Genomic DNA, 27,808 nt, shown 5'->3' with positions numbered 1-27,808 from the left:
CTCCCTATGGTGAAAGCTGTAACTACCTATACTACCCTCGGGATTCCAGTTTCTACCCTAGCTACTACAGGGTGAATATTTTTTTCCTTTTTATAAAAGGATCCAATTGTATAAAATTTGAAAAAATTTATACTACAGCCAGACATTATTTCAACACCCTGAGAGGGTACATATCTGTATTATGTACATATCTGTAATTTATATTAATATCTGTGTCCCCCTGTGGACTATAAGCTCACTGTGGGCAGGGAATGTGTCTGTTTATTGTTATACTGTACTCTCCCAAGCACTTAGTACAGTGCAGCACTCATTAAATATGATCGACTGATTGACTGACTGTCCACTGGTTATGTACTTCTTTTAGAGTAGAAACACATTCTTCTATTTGGAAAGGCCCAATGTCCAACATTTGCCTAAAGAGCTCAGCAGCACTAAAAAGGAAGAAGGGAACCACACAGCACCTATTCTGTGCCCATAGTTTTTTGCTTCATATTACTCTTCACCGATGCTACTTTTGGATAAGGGAAGCTTTATAAGGTGTCAGCTTTTCCATTTCTCCCCTTTACCAGAAAAGCCCCTCCCAATATGAGAAGTCACCCAGTTTGCAGCAGTGGGAATGGGGGAAAAGTACTTGCTTAAAACCAGGATAGCCAAACTTTTCCCCACGATTTCCAATACCTATGATTTATCCAGTGAGGAATATTATAGTCATCTCCTAAGCGGGAATCCCGGGGACCACAGCGATTATGAAGCTGGAAGAGAGAAAGCAATATAACAGAGAAAAATATCAGAAGGTGCAACAACTCTAAATGGGTGTGCTTTTTAGAGAGCTACTCACAGTGCCTTTTTGGCACGGGAACTGACATTTAGTGGGTGTTTCCAAACACAATTACCTTAAATAATGGCACAGCATGCAGTGGTTGCTCCCCCATGCACACCAAATCCACACCAATTCCTAAAAGCAAAGGAAGGAAGGGATTAGCCAATGTTCTGATTTAAGTAGATTAAAGGTCTGAGTTAAAGCCTAGAAATTTATAGTGAATAACGTGAACACTGCTGCTTCCTAAGCGAAGTAAGAATCTCTTTAGGTCACTGTTTTCCCTGGTTGACTCCTTCAAATATGCTATTATCTACTGTTGGATATCTTGTTTTCCCCTCAAAGTCAATCCCTGGGAAACAGACCCTTGTCTTACTGATATAGTTTCATGTGTACAAGAAACGTTGAACTTTAGAATTTGCCCCAAGAAATTTCTGTAAGCGCTCCTTATAATTCTCAAACCAGGAAACTCTTCCTATCACTTGTCAGGATTTCTAATCAGCTGGAAAAAAAACAGCCATTAACAGGAGAATTATATTACCGAGTGCAAGAATTAGGGAGGCAAGTTAAATTCTGAGTACATGCCGTGTCAACAAAGTCCTGCAGGTTGCTAACGTATTACCGTTGTCTATCATGCGCTGTTTGGTCAGAATCATGAGTAACCGGTCAACTTCAAACACTCCAACCCCAGGCGTGATAACAACGGACATCTGCCCAGTCCGGTCAAAGTTCCGGTTGATGTAATGCTTGTCAAACACTTAGAAACAAAACAAGAACCCAACTGTTACAGCATTTCAGAAATGAATCACTATTACACCGCCTGCCAAATTCTCCCAGCACAGTTAACTCTAAATCGATGAGAAATGAATATACGAAGTATTTAGACAGAAGCAGCATGGCCTAGTGGAAAGAGCATGGGCCTGAGAGCCCGAGGACCTGGGTTCTAATCCCAGATCTGCCACTTGTCTGCTGTGTGACCTTGGGTAACTTGCTCCACTTCTCTGTGCCGCAGTTCCCTCATCTGCAAAATGGGCGTTAAGACTGAGCCCCACATACGTCATGGACTGTGTCCATCCTGATTAGCCTGACTCTGCCCCAGTTCTTTGTACAGTGCCTGGCACAAAGAAAGCACTTAAATATCATTTAAAAATAAAAAGGTTGTTTTGGAAAACCACAAGCTGCGATTAAGGACCCAATACACATTACAAAAAGCCACTTTTTCTGCACATCTGCACATCGACAGCACATGCAAAGCATGGCTCAGTGGAAAGAGCACGGGCTTTGGAGTCAGAGGTCATGGGTTCAAATCCCGGCTCCACCAATTGTCAGCTGTGTGACTTTAGGCAAGTCACTTAACTTCTCTGTGCCTGTTACCGCATCTGTAAAATGGGGATGAAGACTGTGAGCCCCTGTGGGTCAACCAGATCACCTTGTAACCTCCCCAGCACTTAGAACAGTGCTTTGCACATAGTAAGCGCTTAATAAACACCATTATTATTATTATTATGCAAACTAGTATTACATGTGAGAAGAGACTCGACTTTCTCCACCACTTGGAAAAAGATGGAATAAAATAATCAAAATGAAAATGGAAGATTAGGCTGCTTGGGAGTCTTAGGACTTAAAGTTAGAGCATTCTTAATCAAGACACCAGTATCTAAGACAATTACATTTAGATCCACAAAATTCATCAGAAGTCGTAGCCATTAATGGATTTTTTTAATGACATTTGTTAAGTGCTTACGATGTGCCAGGGACTGTCCTAAGCACTGAGTTAGATACAAGTTAATTAGGTTGGACACAGTGCACAGGGCTCACAGTCTTAATCCCCATTTTACAAATGAGGGAACTGAGGCACAGAAAAGTTAAGTGACTTACCCAAGGTCATACAACAGACAAGTGGTGGAGCCAGAATTAGAACCCAGGTCCTTCTGACTCCAAGGCCCATGCTTTATCCACTAGACAACACTGCTTCCTAATTTTCAATTGTTTCGAGGGCTGGTGTTCATTGATCAATCATATTTATTGAGTGCTTCATGTGTGCAGAGCATTGTACTAAGCACTTGGGCAAGTACAACATAACGGAGTTGATAGGCCCGTTCCCTGTCCACAACAAGCTTACAGCCTAGAGTCAGTCTACATTCACATTCTAGATCTTTAGGTAATATTTGATCATCAGCTCGATGCCACCTCAGTATGCTAAATGAGCCTGCTTTTTCCATTCCCTAGCTAAACCAACTAGACAACTCTAAAACAGGTTGATGTATCACCCCACTCCCCTTCCGATTACCTTGAAAACACCAAATTACTCACCATTGAATGATAGATTGATGGCCTCTAAGTAGTTCCCTTGAGCTGAGGTAGAATTGTCACCTCGAGGAAAGCCCTCTGGAGCATGAGATTTAAAAAAGATTTGCGAGTAATCATTTATTTTCCATATAAGTGAATTTTTAATCAGTAATTTCCTGGAATATATGTGTGTGTGTATATATATATACGTATGCATATATGTTTGCACATATTTATTACTCTATTTATTTATTTATTTATTTTATTTGTACATAGCTATTCTATTTATTTTATTTTGTTAGTATGTTTGGTTTTGTTCTCTGTCTCCCCCTTTTAGACTGTGAGCCCACTGTTGGGTGGGGACTGTCTCTATATGTTGCCAATTTGTACTTCCCAAGCGCTTAGTACAGTGCTCTGCACATAGTAAGCGCTCAATAAATACGATTGATGATGATGATGGAAGCCTAAGTATGATAGAAGAATTCAGCTCCACGTATTATTTCCCAAGTTAACATGCCAATAAGAAATCTGTTCAGGGGAAAGAACTTGACAAGCAGTTTTCATGAGGTACAGACCTTGTGGGTAGGGACTGTCTCTATATGTTGCCAACTTGTACTTCCCAAGCACTTAGTACAGTGCTCTGCACACAGTAAGTGCTCAATAAATATGATTGATTGATTGAAAATAGGATCTCCAGCCTATCAGGAGGAGGGAAAGAAATAAAGCACAGTACCTGCCTGTTCCAATCGTACCAGCACCGGGTACTGGATGAAGAGTTTTTTAATAGTCACGAGCAGGGACGTCCACTCTTCTCGCCTCTCATTCTGAACCACCACCCTGAAAGGAGATTCAACATCACTGTGGAAGATTTCCAAACACCCAGATCTATTTTAGACATTATGGGGGTTACCATATCTGGGTCCATAACGTAGAAGTATTACAAATATGACATCACCTATTTGGGATTGAGTAAATTTGGGAATGCAGCAAATAAATTAGATTTGAGCAGCATCCCAAACAGAAGAGGATTTTTAAAGAGCAATAGGCACACAAATTCATAAGCTGCTAAAAACAAAAAAGATGAGCAAAAAACTGCTCAGGATACCTCCCATCCTCCTATGTTTATACACACAAAATTCCTAAAACTAACCAAATCATAGGAAGAAGGATAATCTGCAACAGACCATTCATAAAGGGAAAGTTTAGAAGGGCACACTATGGTTTCTAGGAACGATCTAGTTCTGGAACTAGTTTATGGGAAATATATTGGAAGTTCCGGAGGGGGAAATGTGACCAAATCACAATGGTTCTGTGGCTTCTTCATACTAAACCCAAAGGATATAGAAGAGGAATTGAAAGAGTTCCAGGGCTAGAACGATTGCAGCAATGTCCCTAGTACAAGATTGTTGAGTTGGAAAAAATGAAATTCAGGGCACCAATTATTTTTAAAAAATAATAACAACAACAACGGTATTTGTTACGCACTTACTATGTGCCAGGCATGGTTCTAATTTCTGGGGTAGATGCAAGGTAATTGGGTTGGACACAGTTCCTGTCCCACATCGGGCTCAAGCCTTAATCCCCATTTTACAGATGAGGGAACTGAGGCCCAGAGAAGTCAAGTGACTTGCCCAAGGTCACACAGCAGACAGGTGGTGGAGACAAGATTAGAAACCAGGTCCTTCTGATTGCCAGGCCAATGCCCTATCCATGCTTCTCTACTGAACACTTACTGTGTACAGAGTACTATACTGTAAAATCCAAGAGAGCTGGTAGAAATGAACTCTGCATTTTTTTTATTTTTTTTTTTTACCAATAATCAAGTTGTAGTGAGGTCTAGGAAAATTCTGGAAGGATGGTTTGGACAAAGTGTGGGACGGAAGCAGCATGCAGTAGTGGGTAGGGCACAAATCTGGGAGTCGGAAGGTCCTGGGTTAGAATCTCTAGACTTTAAACTCTCTAGACTGTAAGATAGTTGTGGGCATAGAATATGTCTGTTTATTGTTGCACTGTAATCTCCCAAGTGCTCAGTACAGTGCTCCGCACACAGTAAGCACTCAGTAAATATGACTGAATGAATCCTGCCTCCAACACTTGTCTGCTGGGAGACCTTGGGCAAGTCACTTGACTGCTCTGTGTCTGTTACCTTATCTGTAAAATGAGGATTAAGACTGTGAGCCCCAAAGGGACAAGGACTATGTTCAACCTTAGTAAACTGCATCTACCCCACGGCTGTAATAATAATAATAATAATGGCGTTTATTAAGCGCTTACTATGCGCAAAGCACTGTTCTAAGCGCTGGGGAGGTTACAAGGTGATCAGGTTGTCCCACGGGGGGCTCACAGTCTTCATCCCCATTTTACAGATGAGGGAACTGGGGCACAGAGAAGTGAAGTGACTTGTCCAAAGTCACACAGCTGACAAGTGGCGGAGCCGGGATCTGAACCCATAACGTCTGACTCCAAAGCCTGGGCTCTTTCCACTGAGCCACGCTGCCTAGCACATAGTAAGTGCTTAACAAATATAATTTTAAAAAATCTTAATTCAGAGACAATGAAATGGCCCAGGCTGACAGATTTTGAGGTGAAATTTTCTTTTGAAAAAGAGCAGAATTACTCATACAAGAGGAACAAGTATCCTAAGCCCTCACCCATCACAAGGAAAGGGATCCTACTGATTCAGTTTCAGACCCTACTCATTTATTTTTTAATGTTTAATTGTTAAGCACTTACTAGGTGTCAGGCACCGTACTAAGGGCTGGGGTAGAAACAAGACAATCAGGATGGACCCAATCCATGTCCCATATGGGGCTCACAGTCTCAATCCCCATTTTACGGATGAGGTAACTGAGGCTCAGAGAAGTTAAGTGACTTGCCCAAGGTCACACAGCAGACAAGTGGTGGAACTGGGATTAGAACTCAGGCCCTTCAGACTTTCAGGCCTGTGTCCTATCCATTAGGTCACATTGCTTCCTACTTCTATCTAATAGGCCAACTGAGGGGGTGGTTTCTAGCATACTGATGCCTGTCTACTGCAACCTGGGCAGCAATAAAAAAACCACTGATTATTGACCCAGCTGGATTCACTCAAAAAAGCTAAGGGTCAAAGTTCCCATGATCTATTTTCTCTGCCATTTAGGCTTTAAGAAAACCGCCCAAGTTTGTAGTCTACATTCCTACATACTTTTCATAAAAAAGTCACACACGCTCTTTTAGAAAATGCCGATCCATACTTGTAAAAGTCTTCATAGAATCTGCCCTCATGATCCTGTCGAATTGAAGCTCGATGTATTTCCGGAAACTCATCTGAAACAAAGAAAGCATGCCGAAGAGAGGAAGCGTTCCTACTTTCTCCATCCCTCCCTACTGCAAAAACCGAAGGTCATCATATGAAGTTTAGTTTCAAAATGAATTACAGTGGCAGATTAAGTACTTTGTGAGGTGGAGAAAAAAAAACCCCACTTACAATGTTGCCCATGAGTTTTCTCAATACCATTTTCTTTAATATTCCCATCCTGGGACCCAGATCAAGCAGTCAAATAAGACTGGACCTCAAAATTCCATTGCTTATCTGTGTAAGGATTCTCCTAGTCATTAAGGGGAAAAGCTTTTTTACCAGCAGCAGGGAGAGAACAAACAAAAGATAAGAATGATGGGATGCAGGACAATGTAGTGAGGAATAAGGTTCCTCACCTATTGATTTTGCATCATAGAAGGTCCTAGAGAATAGCACCACTGTGACCTCATGACTACAGTTCTTTTCCTGTTTCAAGAGAAAAGTGGAAAGGTCTGCAAGAACTCAAAACAATTCCAAACATACATACCAACAAATTATCTGCATTTAGCACATGTAGACTGCTCCATTTCATTCATTCATTCGTATTTACTGAGCGCTCACTGTGTGCAGAGCACTGTACCAAAAGCTTGGAAAGTACAATTTGGCAACAAATAGAGACAATCCCTACCCAACAACGGGCTTACAGTCTAGAAGCGGGGAGACAGACAATGAAACAAAACAAGTAGACAGGCATCAATAGCATCAATTATAAATTAATAGAACTATTCTTATGTATACAAAAGCTGCAGTCAGTTATAAATGCTGAGTTTGGATGGTTTCATTTTACCATGCTATCTACTAACTGAGCTTTTCGGGATTTGAATCATCTACTATATGGTACTTGATTGAGGCAAAATAGTGGCTGAAAAACACCAGGACATATATCAACAAATGATGCAAAGCAGAAAGGCCTCAGTAATAATAATAATAATAATAATAATGGCATTTGTTCAGCGCTTACTATATGCAAAGCACTGTTCTAAGCGCTGGGGGGGAATACAAGGTGATCAGGTTGTCTCACGTGGGGCTCTCAGTCTTCATCCCCATTTTACAGCTGAGGTAACTGAGGCCCAGAGAAGTTAAGTGACTTGCCCGAAGTCACACAGCTGACAAGTGGTGGAGCCGGGATTAGAACCCATGACCTCTGACTCCCAAGCCCGGGCTCTTTCCACTGAGCCACGCGGCTTCTCTAATGCAGCCAGCTGTCTGACCATAAGATTTCCTGCACTGAGGTGAAGAGGAAAGGAATAGGGCAATGCTCTTAAAGGAAGACTTAGCATAGGTACGACACGTGAATTTATACCAATGATTTACTTTGAGCTCCTAAAGTTTCTCTATTAACCCAACTTGGAAGTAGATGGCAGGTGGAGATACACAGATTAGCACTAATGTTATCACTTTGTTATACACCCAGTAACCGAGAACCATACTCAAAACAAGCTTAAAATGTTTCCTAAAGTGAATCTCAGAATAAATGATTTTTGGAACCCAAGCTACAGCCTTCCCTGACTAAACCCTCATTTCCTCTTTTCCCACTCCACTCTACATCACCCTGATTTGTTCCCTTTATTCACCCTTCCCTTGCCCCATAGAATTTATATACACATCCATAATTTATTTACTTATATTAAATTTTGCCTCCCCCTCTAGACTATAACCTCATTGTGGGCAGGGAAATGTGTCTACCAACTATAGTTTTTTGTACTCTCCCAAGTGCTTAGTAACACGATCTGCACACAGTAAACACTCAATCAATACAATTGATCAATTGATCCTGTCTCTTGAAACTTTCAGATGAATCAGCACGCCTGTCATTTAAATGATTCAGAATGTTTAAAATCCAGAGATAGCAACTTGATTTCAACCAAGAAAGCACCTGTTTGAAGCTTCTGAATGTGAAATTACCCAAGTACATATTTTTGAGCTGCATCAAATTTCATTTAAATGTAACGAAGTTCTCCAGTAAGATTACCTTCCACTTAGTAAAGAGATCAGCAAGAAAACCATTCACAGCTTTCTCAAAATACAGGTCCCCTGCAAAGAAACAACAGCACAAGTTAAATGAACTTCTGAATTTCTCCAAGCACAAAATTGATAGGAATATGGCTATCTGGGATCCCCAATTTCTATATTCAAAAGAGTCAGATATTCTATTAGAACAAACAACCCTGAACTTAATAAGGTTCAGAGCAAAAGGTGAACAGAAGTGATAAGATTATAAAAATGGAAAGAGACAGCATTTCCCCCTTGTTTTACTTGTCTCTGGACTTTAGTCTTCCGAGTCAGGAGCTAGAGATAAGTTTGTGCAGAAAGTGATACATTAATCAGAGAAGCCAAACAAAAGTTTCCCCACCCCACAAAATTCATAACCCACTATAAAAATAACTTACCATAAATATCAAAATCCCACATTTCACAGCTCATCTGAATAAATATATAGACCATAGCTGAAGTTGAGCGGAACACCACCTTAAAAAAAAGTGTTGGAATGAGAAAACAAGTTAAAGGATTATACAGGGAGGTTTTAAGAAAGCTTTACAAATAATCCCTCACATGCCCATGAAGACGACGTTGGGTGAGGACAAATGGTTTTTCATGTGGTAGTTTCCTGCCTTCCTAGCAGAGATGGGGGGACCCAGCAACAGCAGGGAGACTAGCGGGAAAACAACAATCTCTGTCCTAAAGAAATGGACCAGAAGGAGGGATTTTATTTAAAAAAATAAAACACTTTCCTTCTTGGAAGGCAGCTAGAGCAAATGAGGCTGGACGACCCAGTAAAATTTTATCCCTAAATCTGTCCTGTATGAAAATAATACCAGTCACATGCTACAATTTCAACATTAGAGGACATTAATAAAATTAAACTTGGATAAAGTTATACTGAACATTTCACTGACTAAAGGATGTTAAGTACCGCAGAGCATGAGCCAAGGCTGTTTTTCTGTTTCAAAGACATTCTGCACATTTTATCAATTCATAAACCCTATTGCTTCCACAAGGTTTAAAACAGTGTAAGCTATTAATGTTTTTGCCAAAGCTCCATGACTATTCATTAAATCTTATCAGAGATTCACCTCTGGAATATTACAGAATTTTAATCAAGCCATTAGGTTTATTTTAATTTGAGCTACTGTTCAGGTACTGTTCTCTACTATATTATCTGATTTGGGAAATAAGCTCTACTTAGAAAATTCATGCCTCACCCTAACTTGGGCACTCTACTGTGTGCTTTCTAATGTTCCACATAAGTAACAGAGTCTTTCAATTTCCACCTGGATATATTAGCTAAAATTCAAAAGGACTTTCAGAAATTTGACTTTCATCGTGTGTTTCTGCCCAGAGAAATCAAAGCTTAAATATCATTGATATAAAGAAAATGAAGCTTCCATTCCATTCCAGGTGGAACTACCTAACTGCAAACATGACAGTGGCTGAGAATACTCACCTTATCTATCTGCTCTCATCACCTGTTATTGCCCAAATCCCTGTCCTTGTTTCTCCCAAGTTAACCTCCCGACCTGAACCTCATTCTTGACTCTCCTGCCTCTGTTCCCATGCTCATGCTTTTCCCCCCATCTTAAAATTCCCATTCTCCACAAAGCAGGTAGACCCCAACTCCCCCCACACTGAAATCCCTCCTTTTATACAGGAAAAAAAATGGTATTTAAGCAGTGTGACCTAGTGGATAGAGCCCAGGCTTGGAAGTCAAAAGGACCTGGGTTCTAATCCCAGCTCTGCCAATGGTCTGCTGTATGATCTTGGGCATGTCACTTCACTTCTCTGTGCCTCAGTTACCTCATCTGTAAAATGATGATTAGGACTGTGAGCCCCGTGTGTGACAACCTGATTATGTTGTATCTCCCGCAGCGCTTAGAATAGTGCTTTGCACATAGTAAGCGCTTAACAACTGCCATTATCATCATCATCATTTCCCCACGTTCCTTGTGCTACGGGCAAGTCACTTAACTTCTCTGTGCCTCAGTTACTTCATCTGTAAAATGGGGATTAAGACCGCGAGCCCCATGTGGGACAGGGACTGTGTCCAACCCGATTAGACTGTATCTACCCCAGCACTTAGTACAGTGCCAAAAAAAAAAGTGCTTACTTTGTGACAGGCACTGTACTAACCACTGGGTAGATCCAAGGTAATCAGGTTGGACACAGTGCAAGTCCCACAAGAGCCTCCCAGTCTTAATGTCCATTTTAAAGACGAGGCAGCTGAAGCACAGAGGAACACAAAGGCAGCTGAAGCATAGACTTGCCCACGATCACGCAGCAGATAAGTGTGGAGCCAGGATTAGAACCCAGGTCCTCTGACTTCCACTAGATCACACTATTCCAAAAATTATTTCCTGAATAATTTCCCCATCACCCCAAGCCACATCAATCAATCAATCAATCGTATTTATTGAGCGCTTGCTGTGTGCAGAGCACTGTACTAAGTGCTTGGGAAGTACAAGTTGGCAACATATAGAGACAGTCCCTACCCCAACAGTGGGCTCACATGATCTTTTCAGCCAACTCTATCACTTATGAATTTAATTTACAGCCTCCTCGCTTGCCATGCCGATTTATATGCCTGCTCAGTTTATCTATTTTGACCACTCATGTTGTAAATACTTCTCTGATTGCCTCCCCCATTAGAGTGCAAGTTCCTTGTAAGACAGGAACATACTACTTCATTGTTCTGTGCTTCCCAATCATCTCAATAAATGCTGCTATTCCTACTATTAATATTATTACTACTCAACCAACACAGCTGATTCACACACCAACAGCCCTGAAACTTCAAAATTTCTGGTTCCAATACATGAAACACTTGGGGAAAAAGTTATATCTCAGAAACAAAAAAAACATTCTTACCCGTGTATCCTCACTGATGTACCCACACATGACCTTTTCACTTTTAACCCAAAGTTCACCAGCCTGTGCCCTGAAAACAAAAAGCATAAAAAGAAATTTTCCAGAAAATCTCTATTAGACCAAGAAGAGATGGAAGCTGGCAACTCCCACTCTATACACTCCTCTGCAATGCAACTGTCTGTTGATTCACTGTCACAGAGTTGTAAACCCAAAGATGCCAGAGTTAATGGACAAAAGATGCATATCATCAATCGTATTTATTGGGCGCTTACTATGTGCAGAGCACTGTACGAAGCGCTTGAGCTTCCAGGGAAGAAAACAATCCACTGATGAGTACATAACAAATGTTTAAGTGATGGCACATCAACAAATGTTAAGTCACTGACATCCACATCAAAACAAATCACCACCAAGCTTGACCATTCCCAAATTTTCTGATGCCTGACAGTTTCAAACTAGGGAGGGCTCAGAATGGTTTGGGTTGTGCATGGAAGTGTCAGCTTTCCTTTTTGAGTATGAGGTGAAAAGGAGGCAGAGGAATTAGGATATTTTAAGAGGAATTAAGATAGAGAGGAGACAGGCTTCCAAGAACTAACAGGTCATAAAGTCAGCATTTTTGGCCATTTCCACCTTGATGGAAACTCCCAGGTCTCTAATAAGACTGTGGATGAACAGGTCTGGGAGTCTAGCTGAACAGTTATGGGGGCATTTATCCCCCTCAGAATGGAAACCTACAGTTTTGCCCTTAAAATCTGACCCATCTTGAACCATTCCTTATTCATCTAATGGGGAAAATTCTGTTAATAAGTGAACTTTCAATTTTGACTTGGTCAATTAAAAGTTTTTTTGAGTTCTGATCAAAAGCTGGATTTTTTCCCCATGATTGGTTGTCTAGCCCTCCTTTGTACTGAAACATGATCCAAATGAATATAATAATAATAAGAAGAATAATAATGGCATTTGTTAAGCGCTTACTATGTGCAAAGCACTTTTCTAAGCACTGGGGGGATACAAGGTGATCAGATTGTCCCACGTGGGGCTCACAGTCATCATCCCCTTTTTACAGATGAGGTAACGAAACTAATTGTAATCTCCAGAAGGCTAATTAGAGTCAACCAAATTTAGGAGAATGTTGCCATTCAATGGGAAATGGGGGGCTAAATGATTAATAATAATAATAATAATAATAATAATGGCATTTGTTAAGCGCCTATTATATGCCAAGCACTGTTCTAAGCGCTGGGGGGGATACAAGGTAATCAGGTTGTCCCACAAGGGGCTCACAGTCTTAATCCCCATTTTACAGATGAGGTAACTGAGGCACAGAGAAGTTAAGTGACTTGCCCAAAGTCACACAGCTGAAAAGTGGCAGAGCTGGGATTAGAACCCATGACCTCTGACTCCCAAGGCCATGCTCTTTCCACGAAGCCACGCTGTTTAGACACCCTAATCGGAAATCAAATCAAAAGACCTGAGCTCTAGTTCCAATTCCACCATAGATTTGAAGTTTGACCTTGGGCACTTTCCTTACCAGTTTCCATGCTTCGGTTTCCATGCCGCTAGTGCAGCAAAAATGGAGCTACGTTCTTATTTTCAGTGTTCAAAAACCTTGAGTTGTCAACTAAATATTGTGCTTGGCAACGAGAAATAGCCCTTCTACTAATTGGCGGTGAGTGGCTGATTAGTGGTAAGCTAAGGGAGAGGGGAGGGCAGAACTCTTTTGGTTTTGAGTACAGGCCAGGGAGGGCAGTGGGAGTAGGAGGATGGGAAAGCAAAAGCTCGCTCCATTTCCTTGACCCAAAGCGCTTCTCAGTGGAAGGCGTTTGGACACCCTTTGCCCATTACAAAACCATGCTTTGTACTTTACACTCCCCTCAAGGTAACCTAGTCAAGGTGCTTCATTCTCATCTCTCCCATCACTAAACCCTCGACCAAGCCCTTCCTCCTGCCTTGGAATCCCCTCACCCTTCATATGTGCCAGTCCAACAGCTCTCCCATCTTCAAAGCTTTTCTGAAATCACAGCTCTTCCAGGAGGCCTTCTCAGATTAATATTTCTTTTCCTTAAGCCATACCCAGCCTTTACCATTTTAGCACTTCTGTGCCAAATATGCATTTATGTACTCAATGTGCTTCTTGTATACGTTTACTTTCATGGCTATTTGAGCACTTACTCCTGGATTTAACCATTTTCCCTCTCCCCTGTCTGCAAATTATTCTCTATGTCTCTCTCACTGAGCCACAAATTCCTTGAGGAAAAGGCTTGTGTCTTCATACTCTCCCAAGCACTTAGTACAGTGCTTTTTTGAATGGTATTTGTAAAGCACTTTCTATGTGCCAGGCACTATACTAAGCATTAGGTAGAGACAAGTTAAGCAGGTTGGACCTAATCCATATCCTATGTGGGGCTCACAGTCTTAATCTATATTTTACAGACAAAGTAACTGAGGCACAGATAAATTAAGTGACTTGCCCAAGGTCACACAGCAGACAAGTGGCGGAGCTGGGATTAGGCCAGTGTTCTTTTCACTAGGCCATGCTGCTTCTCGGCATTCTATAAGTAATATTATTTTTTATTGATTGAATGACACCTGGGTTCCTGCCACTTCTGAGAAGCTTTGCATCAGCGGATGATCAAATTGATCATTTAAGATTCCTTCTCATAATAAGGGGCTCAATAAATGTGATTGATTGAGTCTAATGACAACCTGGTGGTCAATACAGAATTGAAAAAAAAACACACTGATCCCTACAATCTTAATCCTTTCGGGTAACTGTTCCCCTTCAGCACAATTTCCTAGCCCCATACACCTGTAAAAGAATATCAACTAACGGTGCAGTACTCACCGAATGCCCGCAAATTCCACCTTTTGAGTGATATAGGCACACGTGCTAACCTAAGAGAAGAGAGGTATCAGACACAAAAAAGGAACCAAAAGAGAAAAGCCAGAGACCAAAAGAGCTCTATACTTTCAAACTTTCTTACATAACCCAGAGAAGTTCCAACTCAAACAGCATGCTTCCAACAGAAATCTCTCACTACCCACAAAAAACAGCTGGGTCTAGAAGAGGAGTGGGCAGAAAGAAAATTAAAAATCTATCAACAATTCAGAAAATGTCTGAGCCGAATGGAGAATAAAGTTATTTGATCCAAAGACTATTCAGGATGTTTAATTTATAACATATATTTGTCTCCTCAGAGATTAGTTGGCCAAAAGTCTGAAACTGAAGTTTTCCATTTCTCTTCTCAGAAGCACTACGTACACCACTCTGCCCACAATAAATGATCAATACCACTGATGGTTTTTGTTCACCATGTACATGGTCCCCCAACATTGCAACACACTTTTTATGTGATCATTTATCTCCTACTTCAGCCCAGTTCACACACTCCACTCCTCTGCTTTGGCTCACTCACTGTACCCCGATCTCGTCTAATTTGCTGTTGGCCTCTTTCCCACGTCTTCCCCTTATACTGGAACTCCCTCCCCCTCCATATACACCAGACAACCACCTCTCCACCTTCATTCATTCATTCAATAGTATTTATTGAGCACTTACTGTGTGCAGAACACTGTACTGTTTGGGAGAGTACAATGCAACAATAAATGTCACATTCCCTGCCCACAACGGGCGTACAGTCTAGAGAGGAGGAGACAGACATCAAAACAAATAAATAAAAATACAGATGCGTATATAAGGTCTGTGGAGCTGGAAGCGGGAGAAGAGCAAAGGGGGCAGGTTAGGGCGATGCAGAAGGGAGCGGAAGATGAGGAAAAGTGGGACTTAGTCTCGGAAGGCCTTTGGAGATGTGCCTTCGTTAAGGCTTTGAAGGTGGGGAAGAGTAATTGTCTGTCGGACTTGAGGAGGGAGGGCATTCCAGGTCAGAGGCAGGACGTGGCAAGGGGTCAGCGGCGAGACAGGAGAGATCGCGGCTCAGTGAGAAAGTTGGCACTAGAGGAGCGAAGTTTGTGGGCTGGGTTGTAGGAGAAGTGAGGTAGGAGGAAACAAGGTGGTAGAATGCTTTAAAAGTCAATGGTGAGGAGTTTTTGTTTGATGCTGAGATGGATGGGCAACCACTGGAGTTTTCTGAGGAGCAGGGTGACATGTCCTGAACGTTTGTGCAGAAAAATGATCCAGGCGGTAAAGTGAAGTGTGGACAGGAGTGGGTTGAGACAGAAGTCTAGGAGGTCAGCAAGTAGGCTGAGGCAATAATCCAGACCAGAAAGGATGAGTAAGGCCACATCTCCTCCAAGAGGCCTTCCGCGATTAAGCCCTCTTTTCCCCGGCTCGCTTTATTTTTTTTTAAAGCGCTTACTATGTGCAAAGCACTGTTCTAAGCACTGGGGAGGTTACAAAGTGATCAGGTTGTCCTACAGGGGGCTCACAGTTTTAATCCCCATTTTACAGATGAGGGAACTGAGGCACAGAGAGGTTAAGTGACTTGCCCAAAGTCACACAGCTAACAGTTGGCAGAGCTGGGATTTGAACCCATGACGTCTGACTCCAAAGCCCGGGCTCTTTCCACAGAGCCACGCTGCTTTCCCTTCTACGTTGTCTATGCACTTCATCCTGTGACCTTTGAACATTTGATATTAGACCCATCCCCAACCGCACAGTACTTATGTAATATCTTTAAAATGTATATTATGTTATTTATTCATATCAACGACTGTCTCCCACTCTAGACTGTAACATCGTTATGGGTAGGGAACGCTAATTCTGTTGTACTGTATTCTCCCAAGTGCTTAATATAGTGCTCTGAACATAATAAGCAAATATGAAATTGATCAGAGTAACCCCTTAAGAAGGCCTGACAAGCTAGTTCGAAGTGGAACCTTCAAAGTTGTGATGTACTTGGATTTTCTCAATATTCTTAGGATTTTTCTTCCAACAAATGGCTTCTCTCATACACAGTCAAATAAATCAGAAAGAAAAAAAAGTGCCAGTGTCTTCCTTTCGGTTCAAGAGTTCAACATTGAAGACCTCTTCGGGGCTTACCAAACTTTTCTTCAACCGCCACATATCACCTCGTCCAATATACTGATCCTTAAACGTCAGTTCCACCAGGTCAAGTGTCACCTCCTGAAAGGGATTTGTGTACATTTTATACTGCGTTTCCATCCTGGTGTCCTAACATCTGTTCCGGTCATGGAAAAGAGCTTTTTCTAAGCAAACAGCTTTCATGCATAAATGAGATGAGAAACCTAGCTACACTCCAAGAGGCCTTCCCTGACTCAGCCCTCATTTCCCATATTTGCCCTCCCTTTTACGTCACCTGCCTTTAATTATTTTGATACCTACCCCAGCCCATCGTACTTATGTGCACATCCTTATACCCTGTCATTTCCCCTCTCTGTAATTTATTTTAATGACTATCTCTCCCTTTAATTTGCAAACTCCTTGTGGGCAGGGATCACGTCTACCAACGCTATTTTATTGTACTTTCCATACAGTAAGCCTTCAATAAAAACCACTATTGATCACAGGTGGGGAAAACTTCACTAGCCTCACTCATTGGGATAATTTACCCTGTTGTGGGCAGGGAATGTGTCTACCAACTCTGTTATATTGTACTCTCCCAAATGCTGCACACAGTAAGCAGCTAATAAATATGATTGATTGATTAAAGCCAAAGCTGCCCTGAATCTGAACCAAGAAGCCTCTTCTGGCTTCTACTCTAAACTATAACCCAGAATAGATGTTCTGAAAATGAATCTGTGCATGAAGCTCTTCAGAGTATTTTGGAGGGTGCTAAATATATTATCCAAACTGGGAGCATGGGAGCTAATTCAGATAATTAGCATTTCTTCTCCACTACCTGAATGTTCAAGCTCAGTTTCGGACAGTGCCTGGTCCATTTCTCCCTCCAAAACTTTTTTTTGAGATTGTCTGAACTAGCCTAGTATAGATTTCTACTGTGGCTTTCAAAGCAAGTGTGCATATTAAATCCCCTTTTCCTGAGGTTTGGTGCTGAAAAAGAGTAGAGTCTTGGCAATTGTTTAGGAAAAACTGAAATTTCTAGCTCAGAAGAAAGACTTACCTTAGGGTCAACAACATTCACATAAACGTCCTGATACGGTCTCAGTCGAAACACTTGAGTTACTGTCTGATCCACGCTAATTGTTTCTGACAAAAAGAAGGAAGGTGGATTAGAAGCAAGCACAGTTTGAAGTTGCCGTCTAAATGCAGGCCTCAATCTTAAGTCCCCTTCAGAGGGTCAGAAACATCCTCAGGTGAGGTTGGAAAAATCCCGGGCCTATTACCTGACTCCTACAGATATCGGAAACAGAAATGTCTCAATAGGCAGATATTGCATAAATGTATGTTATAAGTTCTAGCGAAGAAAAAATAGAGGGAAAGGATATCGAAGGAAAGACAAATAGGGATCACAGGACAGGTAAAATAAAGTATCTTTAATTTTTTTCCACAAATTCTTCCAGAAAGATGAACTGAGGAAGGGAAAAAGCAGAAATGGAAGCTTTTTTTTATTTTTAGACTAGTTATTTACTATTTTTTGTATGGACATTTGTCCAGCTGTATAGTGAAGTGGATCTAAGTTACAATTAGCACGTGTCTCAATATTGTAAGTGAACAAATTTCCTCAGATTCAGGGCCCCAAGTCCCAAATTTAAATCCCACAGCACCAAAAATAAATAAATAAAATACACATTAGCCCTCCCTACACTAACCCTCCACTCTCACCAAATCTCTTTTGGTGGAACAGGACAAAAAGACATTTGGTGCCCCTCCTCTCTCTCTCTCTCAAGTTTCCCTAGAACCTAACTTCTACCCAGGTAGAAGTCAGCTCACACAGTCTTCTGACTGGATCTTGCTTACTTCATATACCTACTTTTCTTTGGGTCAGTGTTGCTCTTCACACTTAACTAGTCTAAATAAAAAGGTTAACCTTTCCAGCAATAAGGAAAGTGTGACTTTGGGCAAGTCACTTAACTTCTCTGGGCCTCAGTTCCCTCATCTGTAAAATGGGGATGAAGACTGTGAGCCCCACGTGGGACAACCTGATTACCTTGTATCTACCCCAGCGCTTAGAACAGTGCTTTGCACATAGTAAGCGCTTAACAAATACCAACATTATCATTATTACCAGATTATCCTTTCTCCTGCTATTTTCTGAGATGCAGGAAAATAAATTCTGAATTTCTGATGGTAATTTGCTTAATGTGGGGTCCTTAACACTCAGTTTTTAACATTAATATGTACTCTGGTTTTTGAGAAATTGTGTGCTAGTGAAATTGCAGAAATTCAAAATAATTGCCAAACAGCTTATTAACTGCTGACTGGACACTAAAATGCAGGCAATATTTCTAATGTTAACTTATGTCAGTGTTACTTGACTCATCCTGTGAAAATCCAAGTAACAAAATCCGAAAATAGGAATATCTCTGCTTTCTTGTTACAATTGCAATGTAAATCGCTTATGTTTAAGATCACTTAATTTCTGATATACTAGCACCCATGAGCAAGAAAGAAACTTACCTTTCTGTAAGTCTTCCTTAAGAGACTTCACCTGCAATAGCAGAGGGCTGAAGCACAAGGGAGAAAAATTACGAAATTTCCATAAGACTCTTCTCTCCATCATTAAAGAAAGCATCCTGCTGCCATAGTTGGAAACAGAATAATGGGTTGGATGGGCTACTGGACTGACCCGAGGTTATATTTCATTTGTTTTTAAAAAACAAAAGTTCTGTAACCACAGAACATGCAACTCAACTAGTGAGGTACTAAGCAACTGGAAAAGATCCTCTAAAAACCTAGATTTTCCAGGGAATGATTCTTCCATTTGAACTAGTCAGTCTTGGTTAATCTGGGAACAGTTTAGGTAAATACGACTCTACGTTTATAGCAGTTTTACCAAAAAGAAAAAGAGAGAATCTCAAAACACAGGACATTTCATTCCCTTCCCCACAGCACCTGTATATGGGTTTGTACACATTTATTACTCTATTTATTTACTTTACTTGTACATATCTATTCTATTTATTTTATTTTGTTAGTATGTTTGGTTTTATTCTCTGTCTCCCCCTTCTAGACTGTTAGCCCACTGTTGGGTAGAGACTGTCTCTATATGTTGCCAGCTTGTACTTCCCAAGAGCTTAGTACAGTGCTCTGCACACAGTAAGCGCTCAATAAATACAATTGATTGATTGATTGATTTCATTGACAGCAGCACTGCTCACCCCAGGGCTGCTTCAAGATATTATGGTTCTCTACGCTACAGACTGGGGAAACCATTTGAATCATGCAGGGGAGAAGTCGAGAAGAATGAGGAACCTGCAGACAAATGACCACTTGGGCAATTCCCTAATTTAACTCTATGACTGTCTGTCCATCCCCGACAAAGGAAATTGGACAAAAGGACAACTTGAACTGTCATCCATAGTGGATCTCATCCATCTCACTGCCGACCCCTTTCCCACGTCCTCCCCCTAGTCCAGCATTCCCTTCCCTTTCACATTCATTCATTCGGTCAGTCATATTTATTAAGCGATTACTCTGTGAAGGAAGAGCACTGTGTAAGCGCGTGGGAGAGTATACTACAACAGTAAACAGACATTTTCTGCTCAATGCTACTCTCTCCAACTTCAAACATTACTAAGGTCCCCTCTCCTCCAAAAGGTCTTCCCCAATTAAGTCATCTTTTCCCCGGCTCACTCTCCTTTCTGCATCATCTAAACTCTTCAACCTGTGACCTCTGGACATTTAATATTCACCTCACCCTCAACCCCTCAGCACTTACATTCATATCTTTAAACTATATCTTATAAGCTACTTACTCATATTAATGTCTGTCTCTCCCCTAGACTGTATGCTCATTATGGGCAGGGAACATGTCTGCTATTTCTGTTATACTGTACTCTCCCAAGTGCTTAGTACAGTGCTCTGCACACTGTAAGAGCTCAATAAATACGACTGATTTGTTGCCAACTTGTACTTCCCAAGCGCTTAGTACACTGCTCTGCACACAGTAAGCGCTCAATAAATATGATTGATTGATTGACTGATTGATTGGGTACATTTAGGAAAATAAGGAATGCTGAACTCCCTTTGGAAAAAACACCTAAACACCATATTTTGCCTTCCAAAATTGTAAGCCCCTTAAGTAAGCGGACTGCGTGTCTTACTTTTATTGCCTGTTCCTAAGCATTCAGCAAAATGATCTACACACAAAGTGCTCAATAAAAGCTACAGCTGCTGAAAACACCTCCAGAAGCAGAAGTGCTTTTATTCAAACGCAAATGCTTAATATGGGAGTAAAAAGGGCTGGTTAAGCATTGACAGGTCAAAGGTTCTCATCTCCTAGAGGGCTGTGGAGGTCAATGACTCACCTGTACTCATCATTAGGGTGTGCAATTTCCACAATGTCTCCCAGTTTAATCTGTGGAAAGACTTTGGGGTTCACCACCAGCTCATCATCTGAAAGACATATCCAGCAGTTCTAATAGGGGAAATACTTTCTTTCTCCAAGCACTAGGCATAATTAAGCTCTGGAGCACAAATGAAATCCTCCTAAAAGGCTCAGGTGGCATTCTTGCAAAACTCCAAGTTACAAAAACTCAAATTGTACTACTCACCGTGTCTCTCTAGCCATCGACCTCTTGCTCACCCCTTCGCTCCGCCTTCACATCTGTCAGCCCACTCCTCTCCCCGCTTTCAAAGCCCCGGCGAAATCCCATTTCCTCCAGGAGGCCTTCCTTGATTAATCTCTCAACTCCCATTCCACCCTACTACCACGTCTGAACTTCCACTTCATCTACTAATCACAGATCCTCACCACCCCAACCCTGTAGAACTGATGTACGAATCTTTAAACTCTGTTGCTTTATTTTATCGTCTCTCCCCCAGGCTACATTAGGACAAGCAGCGTGGCTCAGTGGAAAGAGCCCGGCCTTTGGAGTCAGAGGGCATGGGTTCAAACCCCAGCTCCGCCAGTTGTCATCATCATCATCAATCGTATTTATTCAGCGCTTACTACAGCTGTGTGACTTTGGGCAAGTCACTTAACTTCTCTGGGCTTCAGTTCCCTCATCTGTACAATGGAGATTAAGACTTTGAGCCCACCGTGGGACAACCTGATCACCTTGTAACCGCCCCAGCGCTTAGAACAGTGCTTTGCACATAGCTCTTAATAAATGCCATCATCATTATTATTACATTAGAAACTCCCTGAAGGCACAGATTGTGTCCACTAACTTTACTGAACTCTCCCAAGCATTTAGTACAGTGCTTTGCACAGAATATGCACTCCATAAATACATGTGTACACAACAAACCATATCTTCCAAAAACATGGCCCAGAGCATTTAAACAGACATCCACTCTCAAACAAATGTTCCTTAATTCCCTAACAGTGTTCCGTCCAAAATTTTTAGTGAAATGTATCATGACATAACTGAGTATATCTGATTCTATCTTAGGGTGCATCCAAAATATTTAGGGAGAAAAAAGTTTCAAATGAATCTTGTCTAAAGGGGGAAAAAAAAATATCTGTCCCTTAGAATAAATTGAGAATCAAACTGATAACAGTATGCTTACCTTGAGAGCAGGTGCTGTCTACCATTACATTGAAAATGGCTACAAATTATGCAAATCCACCTCTCCACTGCAAGCTCGTTGTAGGCAGGGAATGTGTCTGTTCATTGTTATAATGTACTCTCCCAAGCGCACAGTACAGAGCTTTGCACATGGTAAGCGCTCAATAAATACACTGAATGAATGAATGACCCTGCAAAAACTTTTCTGTTATTCATGCAACTCAGCAGAGCACTATCTCTGGTCTCTCTATGTCGAGATTCTCTCCCTTCTCTTGCTTTTTTTTTATATTTGCTAAGCGCTTACTATGTACCAGGTACTGTACTAAACACTGGGGTAGATCCAAGCTAATCAGGTTGATCACAGTCCCTGTCTCCCATGGGACTCACAGTCTTAATCCTCATTTTACAGACGAGGTACCTGAGGCACAGAGAAGTTAAGTGACTTGCCCACGGTCACAGAGTAGACAAGTGGAGGAGCTGGAATTCGAACCCAGGTCCTCCCAACTCCCAGGCCCGTGCTCTGTCCACGCTGCCTCTCAGTCTAAACTTCTCCAGTCTAAACGTCACTCTGCTGCTCAGAGTTTTCTAAGTTTTTCATTCTGCACATTTAACTGCACTCCTCAAAATCCCCCCATTACCCATTCACTACATCAAGGGGGAACTCTGTGCATCTAGCTTTATTTCAATCAATCAATTGTATTTATTGAGCGCTTACTGTGTGCACAGCACTGTACTAAGTGCTTGGGAAGTACAAGTTGGCAACACATAGAGACGGTCCCTACCCAACAGTGGGCTCACAGTCTAGAAGGGGGAGACAGAGAACAAAACCAAACATATTAACAAAATAAAATAAATAGAATAGATATGTACAAGCAAAATAAATAGAGTAATAAATACGTACAAACATGTATACATATATACAGGTGCTGTTGGGAAGGGAAGAAGGTAAGGCGGGGGGATGGAGAGGGGGAGAAGGGGGAGAGGAAGGAGGGGGCTCAGTGTGGGAAGGCCTCCTGGAGGAGGTGAGCTCTCAGTAGGGCCTTGAAGGGAGGAAGAGAGCTAGCTATTTGTTCTGAGGGTTTTGCCACCTGTCTACATTTTTTGTTTTGTTGTCTGTCTCCCCCTTCTAGACTGTGAGCCCGTTGTTGGGTAGGGACCACCTCTAAATGTTGCCAACTTGTTTCCCAAGCGCTTAGTACAGTGCTCTGCACACAGTAGGTGCTCAATAAATACGATTAACTGAATGAATGCTAAGGCACTACATCCCCTCACTTCCTCTATCAGTTCTCTCCCACTACATTTTAGTTTTCACCCTTCATTCCCAAATCCACTCTTTCCTTTCCACCCACACATTCACGACCCTGGTTCAGACACCCCTCATATGCTGGCTTGACTACTATATTAGCCGTCTCGTTGGTTTCCTTACTTTCAGCCTTTCCCCTCTTCAATGTCTCCTTCACTCTGCTGCTCACACCATCCTCAAAAACTTCCAAGGATTTTTCCATTTATCTTTGCAGCAAACAGAAACTCCTGACCACTGGCTTTAAGAACCTCCAGTAATAATAATGATAATTACAGTATTTGTTAAGCGCTTAACTATGGGCGAGGCACTGTACTAAGCGCTCTCTCCCTCTCTCTCACTATTCACTCTCTTCTACTCTACCCTAACACACACCCTTCATTCTTCCCAACCTAATTTGTTCACTCTACCTTGTTCTTGACTTACATCCCTCTAATTCTTTGCCGAGTCCCTTCTTCCTGCACGCAACACTTTCCCCCTGCAGATCCGACACACTACAGCTCTTGCCATCTTCAAAGCCCTCCTGACAATTTTATCTGTCAGTCTTCTTTAGACTGTAGGCTCTTTGAGGGCAAGGATTGTATCTCCTTTCTTAGTTGAACTCTCCCAAGCACTTAGTGCAGATAACTGCATAATAAGCATCCAGCGCTTAGAACAAATACCATCATTATTATTCACTTTTTTTTTTGTTTGTTGGTTTTTTGGGTTTTTTTGTATTTGTTAAGCGCTTACAATGTGCCAGGCACTGTATTAAGCCCTGGGGTAGATATGAGATAATCAGGTTGGACTCAGTCCCCCCGCCCTACTTGGAGTTCACAGTATAATCTCCATTGTACAGATGAGGTAACTGAGCCACAGAGAAGTCAAGTAACTTGCCCAAGGACAGAGCAGACAAGTGGCGGAGCTGGAATTAAAATCCAGGTCCTTCTGACTCGTGGGCCCTTGATCTTTTCTTTAGGCCACCCCTGCTTCTCAAGTTAAAACATGAAGTACATTTTTTTTTCTTTCATTCATTCAATTCAATCGTATTTACTGAGAGCTTACTGGGTGCAGAGCAGTGCCCGGCACTTAGAACAATGCTTTGCATGTAGTAAGCTCTTAATAAATGCCATCGTTATTATTATTATTATTATTATTATTTATTCAGCAATAAATTTTTAAGACCTTTACTGCTCTATTGGTTTTTATTTGTTCATATTCCAAAAACAAATGCGAATGATTGTCTATCCCCATCCAGTATTTGAAAGTATGAGTTTTTCTAACAGGTACTACAGATAATGCAATAAAGACTTACAGTGCTCTGCACACAGTAAGCGCTCAATAAATACGATTGATGATGACTTACATTTTTCTTACATCTTCTCGGCCCCTAAAACCAGGCAATGTTGTTACAGGGAGGAGTGGTGGGAAGGGAACTCTTTCCAAATATGAGTTAGAACGCTTTTCACCAAAAATGCAAATAAAAATGAATGTTTTTTCCATCAGGTCTTTTTCTGAAAGTGTCAGCAAATCCACAGATGGAAGAAGTGGACTAAATGGCCCCCAAAACATCAATTAGGTTAAGGCGTCATTATTAAAATGTCCAGGTATCAGGGTAGCATCAGGACCCACGAAAACGGAATCAATGATTTTTTTTAAGTGTTTACTGTGTGCAGAGCACTGTGCTAAAGCCTTGGGAAAGCACAAGAGATGATAGAAACGTTCCCTACCCACAAAGTACAGTCTACAGTGTATATAACCAAGACTGTGGATGGATAGTTCTCAAAAACATAGAAAACTACAGATCTATAACTTTCTCCCAGATATTATCTCGATCGCTCTGTTTGCAGGCAACCCAAAATACACAAACCCCCCCACCAACCCCTTCAGACCTCAAACCCAGGATTTTGAGTGACACCAAAATTCCTGCCAGACACTGGGATAAGAGATCCGCAAACGGCGGATCTGAGACGAGCCAGTACTTAACACTCTTTAAGAGACTTTCGAGAAGCAGTGTGGCTCAGTGGAATGAGCCTGCCACTTGTCTGCTGTGTGACTTTGGGCAAGTCACTTAACTTCTCTGTGCCTCAGTTACCTCAACTGTAAAATGGGGGTTAAGACTGGGAGCCCCGCATGGGACAACCTAATCACCTTCTATCCCCCCCAGTGCTTAAACAGTGCTTCGCACATAGTAAGCGCTTAACAAATACCATCATTTTTTTTTAGTAAATATTTAGCTGAATCGCAGAGGAAATAGGAGGGAAAACAGTCGCGGGGGGAAGGACCCCAAGGGCCATCAGCCGCTTTGGAGAATCTTTTAGGGGCACCTGATGCTTTCTAGTTGATTTTGAAAGCCGGAAGAAACACAGCAATCTCCTTTTGCAATTTTAAGTGACAGTGAATTCCACAACTAGCACATATAACTCACAGGGAATGGATACTGACCGCTACCCCCAAAGCCCTTCTTGTGTATAACGAGTTTGTAGACCTTCGTGGTTCTCATCTTGGAGCTGTTGCTTTCTCAGCTGTTCCAGAGGAAGGACAGAGAGGTCATCTTGTCTTCACTCTGTTAATATAAAGACACTTTAAGCTTTTTCTTCTCTGACAATTCTACATTTCTGAATCAATAAGGGCCTCGGGTTCCACTAGAACTGAGTAATCAACCGCCTCTGGATTAAGCTGCCTGAAGTGGAAAGCGGAGAGATTTTTGTGTGGCAGTGCTTAGTGGTGACTTCACCTTATTTACACATGTGCTGCACGTAAACAAGCCACTAATGGAAACACCGGGGCAGCTGCAAAGAGTGACCAGGGTGACTTTCCCGGCCTAAAGTCCTTCCTTTTGGGGTTCCCTGCTCACTCCCCAAGGAAAACGCCTGTGGTTCTAGAAATCAATCAATCAGTGGTATTTATGGAGCACTTCCTGTGTGCAGATCGCTGTACTAAGCGCTGGGGAAGAAGGCGTGGGGACTTTCATTCGGAATTCCCTCTACTTGCAGCCTCGACCGGGAAGCGAGGGGGTCGAACCCCTCGACACTTTGCCCAGAGGATGGAAGCCTTCTAAGGCCCGGCCTGGGAAGGACCAGTGGGAGGGGGAAGGGAAGGAGGAAGGAAAGGGGAAGGAGGAGGGAAGGGGCAGGGGAGGGAAGAGGGAAGGGACAGGGGAAGGAGAAGGGAAGGGACAGGGGAAGGAGAAGGGCCAGGGAAAGGGGGGAGAAGGGCCGGGGGAAAGGACGGGGAAGGGAAAGGAGGGAGAAGGGTCTGGGGAAGGAGGGGAGAAGGGCCGGGGAAAGGAGGGGAGAAGAGCCGGGGAAAGGAGGGGAGAAGGGCCGGGGAAAGTGGGGGAGAAGGGCCGGGGAAAGGAGGGGAGAAGGGCCGGGGAAAGCGGGGGAGAAGGGCCGGGGAAAGCGGGGGAGAAGGGCCGGGGAAAGCGGGGGAGAAGGGCCGGGGAAAGCGGGGGGAGAAGGGCCGGGGAAAGGGGGGGGAGAAGGGAAGGGAAAGGAGGGGGAAGGGAAGGGAAAGGAGGGAGAAGGAGGGGGAAGGGAAGGGAAAGGAGGGGGAAGGAGGGGGAAGGAAAAGGAAGAGGAAGGGAAGGGAAAGGAGGAGGAAGGGAAGGGAAAGGAGAGGGAAGGGAAAGGAGGGGGGAAGGGAAGGGAAAGGAGGGAGAGGAAGGGAGGGAGAAGGGAATGAAAAGGGGGGTGAAGAGAAAGGGGGGGAAGGGAAAGGAGGGAGAAGGGAAAAGGAGGGAGAAGGAAAAGGAGGGGGAAGGGGAGGGAAAGGAGGGAGAAGGGAAGGGAAAGGGGGGAGAAGAGAAAGGGGGGAGAAGAGAAAGGGGGGAGAAGAGAAAGGGGGGAGAAGAGAAAGGGGGGAGAAGGAAAAGGAGGGAGAAGGAAAAGGAGGGAGAAGGAAAAGGAGGGAGAAGGAAAAGGAGGGAGAAGAGAAGGAAAGGTGGGGAGAAGGGAAGGAAAAGTGGGGAGAAGGGAAGGGAAAGGGGGAAGAAGGGAAGGGAAAGGGGGAAGAAGGGAAGGGAAAGGGGGAAGAAGGGAAGGGAAAGGGGGAAGAAGGGAAGGGAAAGGGGGAAGAAGGGAAAGGGGGAAGAAGGGAAGGGAAAGGGGGAAGAAGGGAAGGGAAAGAGGGAAGAAGGGAAGGGAAAGGGGGAAGAAGGGAAGGTTCGGTTTCGGTTCTTTCCTGCGGGCGGGCGGACGGTCCGGGGCCCCCCGGCCCTGTCCGGTCCTGTCGGGTCCCCAGCCAGGTAGCGCGGGCAAGGGAGCGCGCGCGCGCGTCCCGCAGGCTCCCCCAGGGGGCGCCCTGGGCCCCGGGGCCCGCACAGCCGCTCCCGCCCGCCGGGGGCCCCGACCCCCCCCAGCCCCGCCCCGCCGCCGGGGACAGACCGGACCCGACCGGAGAGAAGCAGCCTCCCCGCCGGCAACGGACGGGGCGGGATGGGTCGGCCCCCACAGCCCGGCAGCCGCTCTCTCCCTCCCTCCCTTCCCGCTCCTTCTCCTCTCTATGACCGCCGGGCGCACTTCCTCATCCGGGGCTCAGGGAGGGCGGGAGGGAGGAGCCCGGGGGGGGGGGGGGAGAGCCCGAGGGTCACGTGACGGCGAAGCCCCGCCCCCCGCGCCCGGGGCCCGCCGCTCCGCCTCTTCATTCATTCATTCAATCCATCGTA

The 27,808-nt window shown here is 43.2% G+C and overlaps 1 protein-coding gene across 7 annotated transcripts in view; it reads right to left on the bottom strand.

The window, feature by feature from the left end:
• Nucleotides 1–27,584, bottom strand: part of DEPDC5 (DEP domain containing 5, GATOR1 subcomplex subunit) — a 90,064-nt gene extending 62,480 nt beyond the window's left edge. For 5 of the 7 annotated variants that reach the window (XR_005455336.1, XM_038762438.1, XM_038762441.1 and 2 more), the window contains exons 1-17: nt 27,538–27,584; nt 25,585–25,705; nt 20,655–20,742; nt 18,805–18,851; nt 17,348–17,433; nt 16,306–16,389; nt 14,152–14,201; nt 11,307–11,376; nt 8,834–8,912; nt 8,416–8,477; nt 6,800–6,869; nt 6,340–6,412; nt 3,840–3,943; nt 3,131–3,205; nt 1,440–1,574; nt 894–955; nt 679–752 (exon numbers count right to left, since the gene is read on the bottom strand). Coding sequence is in view for 6 of the 7 variants with exons in the window: in XM_038762438.1 (XP_038618366.1) it covers nt 679–752; nt 894–955; nt 1,440–1,574; nt 3,131–3,205; nt 3,840–3,943; nt 6,340–6,412; nt 6,800–6,869; nt 8,416–8,477; nt 8,834–8,912; nt 11,307–11,376; nt 14,152–14,201; nt 16,306–16,389; nt 17,348–17,433; nt 18,805–18,851; nt 20,655–20,742; nt 25,585–25,642 (1,217 nt within the window). In the remaining variant the exon portion in view is untranslated. Of the gene's footprint in view, nt 1–678; nt 753–893; nt 956–1,439; nt 1,575–3,130; nt 3,206–3,839; nt 3,944–6,339; nt 6,413–6,799; nt 6,870–8,415; nt 8,478–8,833; nt 8,913–11,306; nt 11,377–14,151; nt 14,202–16,305; nt 16,390–17,347; nt 17,434–18,804; nt 18,852–20,654; nt 20,743–25,584; nt 25,706–27,527 lie in introns of those variants that run through there. The other 2 variants (XM_038762439.1, XM_038762442.1) reach the window with 2 other exon arrangements.
• Nucleotides 27,585–27,808: the final 224 nt, after the last annotated feature.

This window comes from Tachyglossus aculeatus, chromosome 21 (assembly GCF_015852505.1).
Source record: "Tachyglossus aculeatus isolate mTacAcu1 chromosome 21, mTacAcu1.pri, whole genome shotgun sequence".
Taxonomy (NCBI): domain Eukaryota; kingdom Metazoa; phylum Chordata; class Mammalia; order Monotremata; family Tachyglossidae; genus Tachyglossus; species Tachyglossus aculeatus.
The sequence above is the reverse complement of the archived record's forward strand: the minus strand, read 5'-3'. Positions and strand labels throughout refer to the sequence as shown.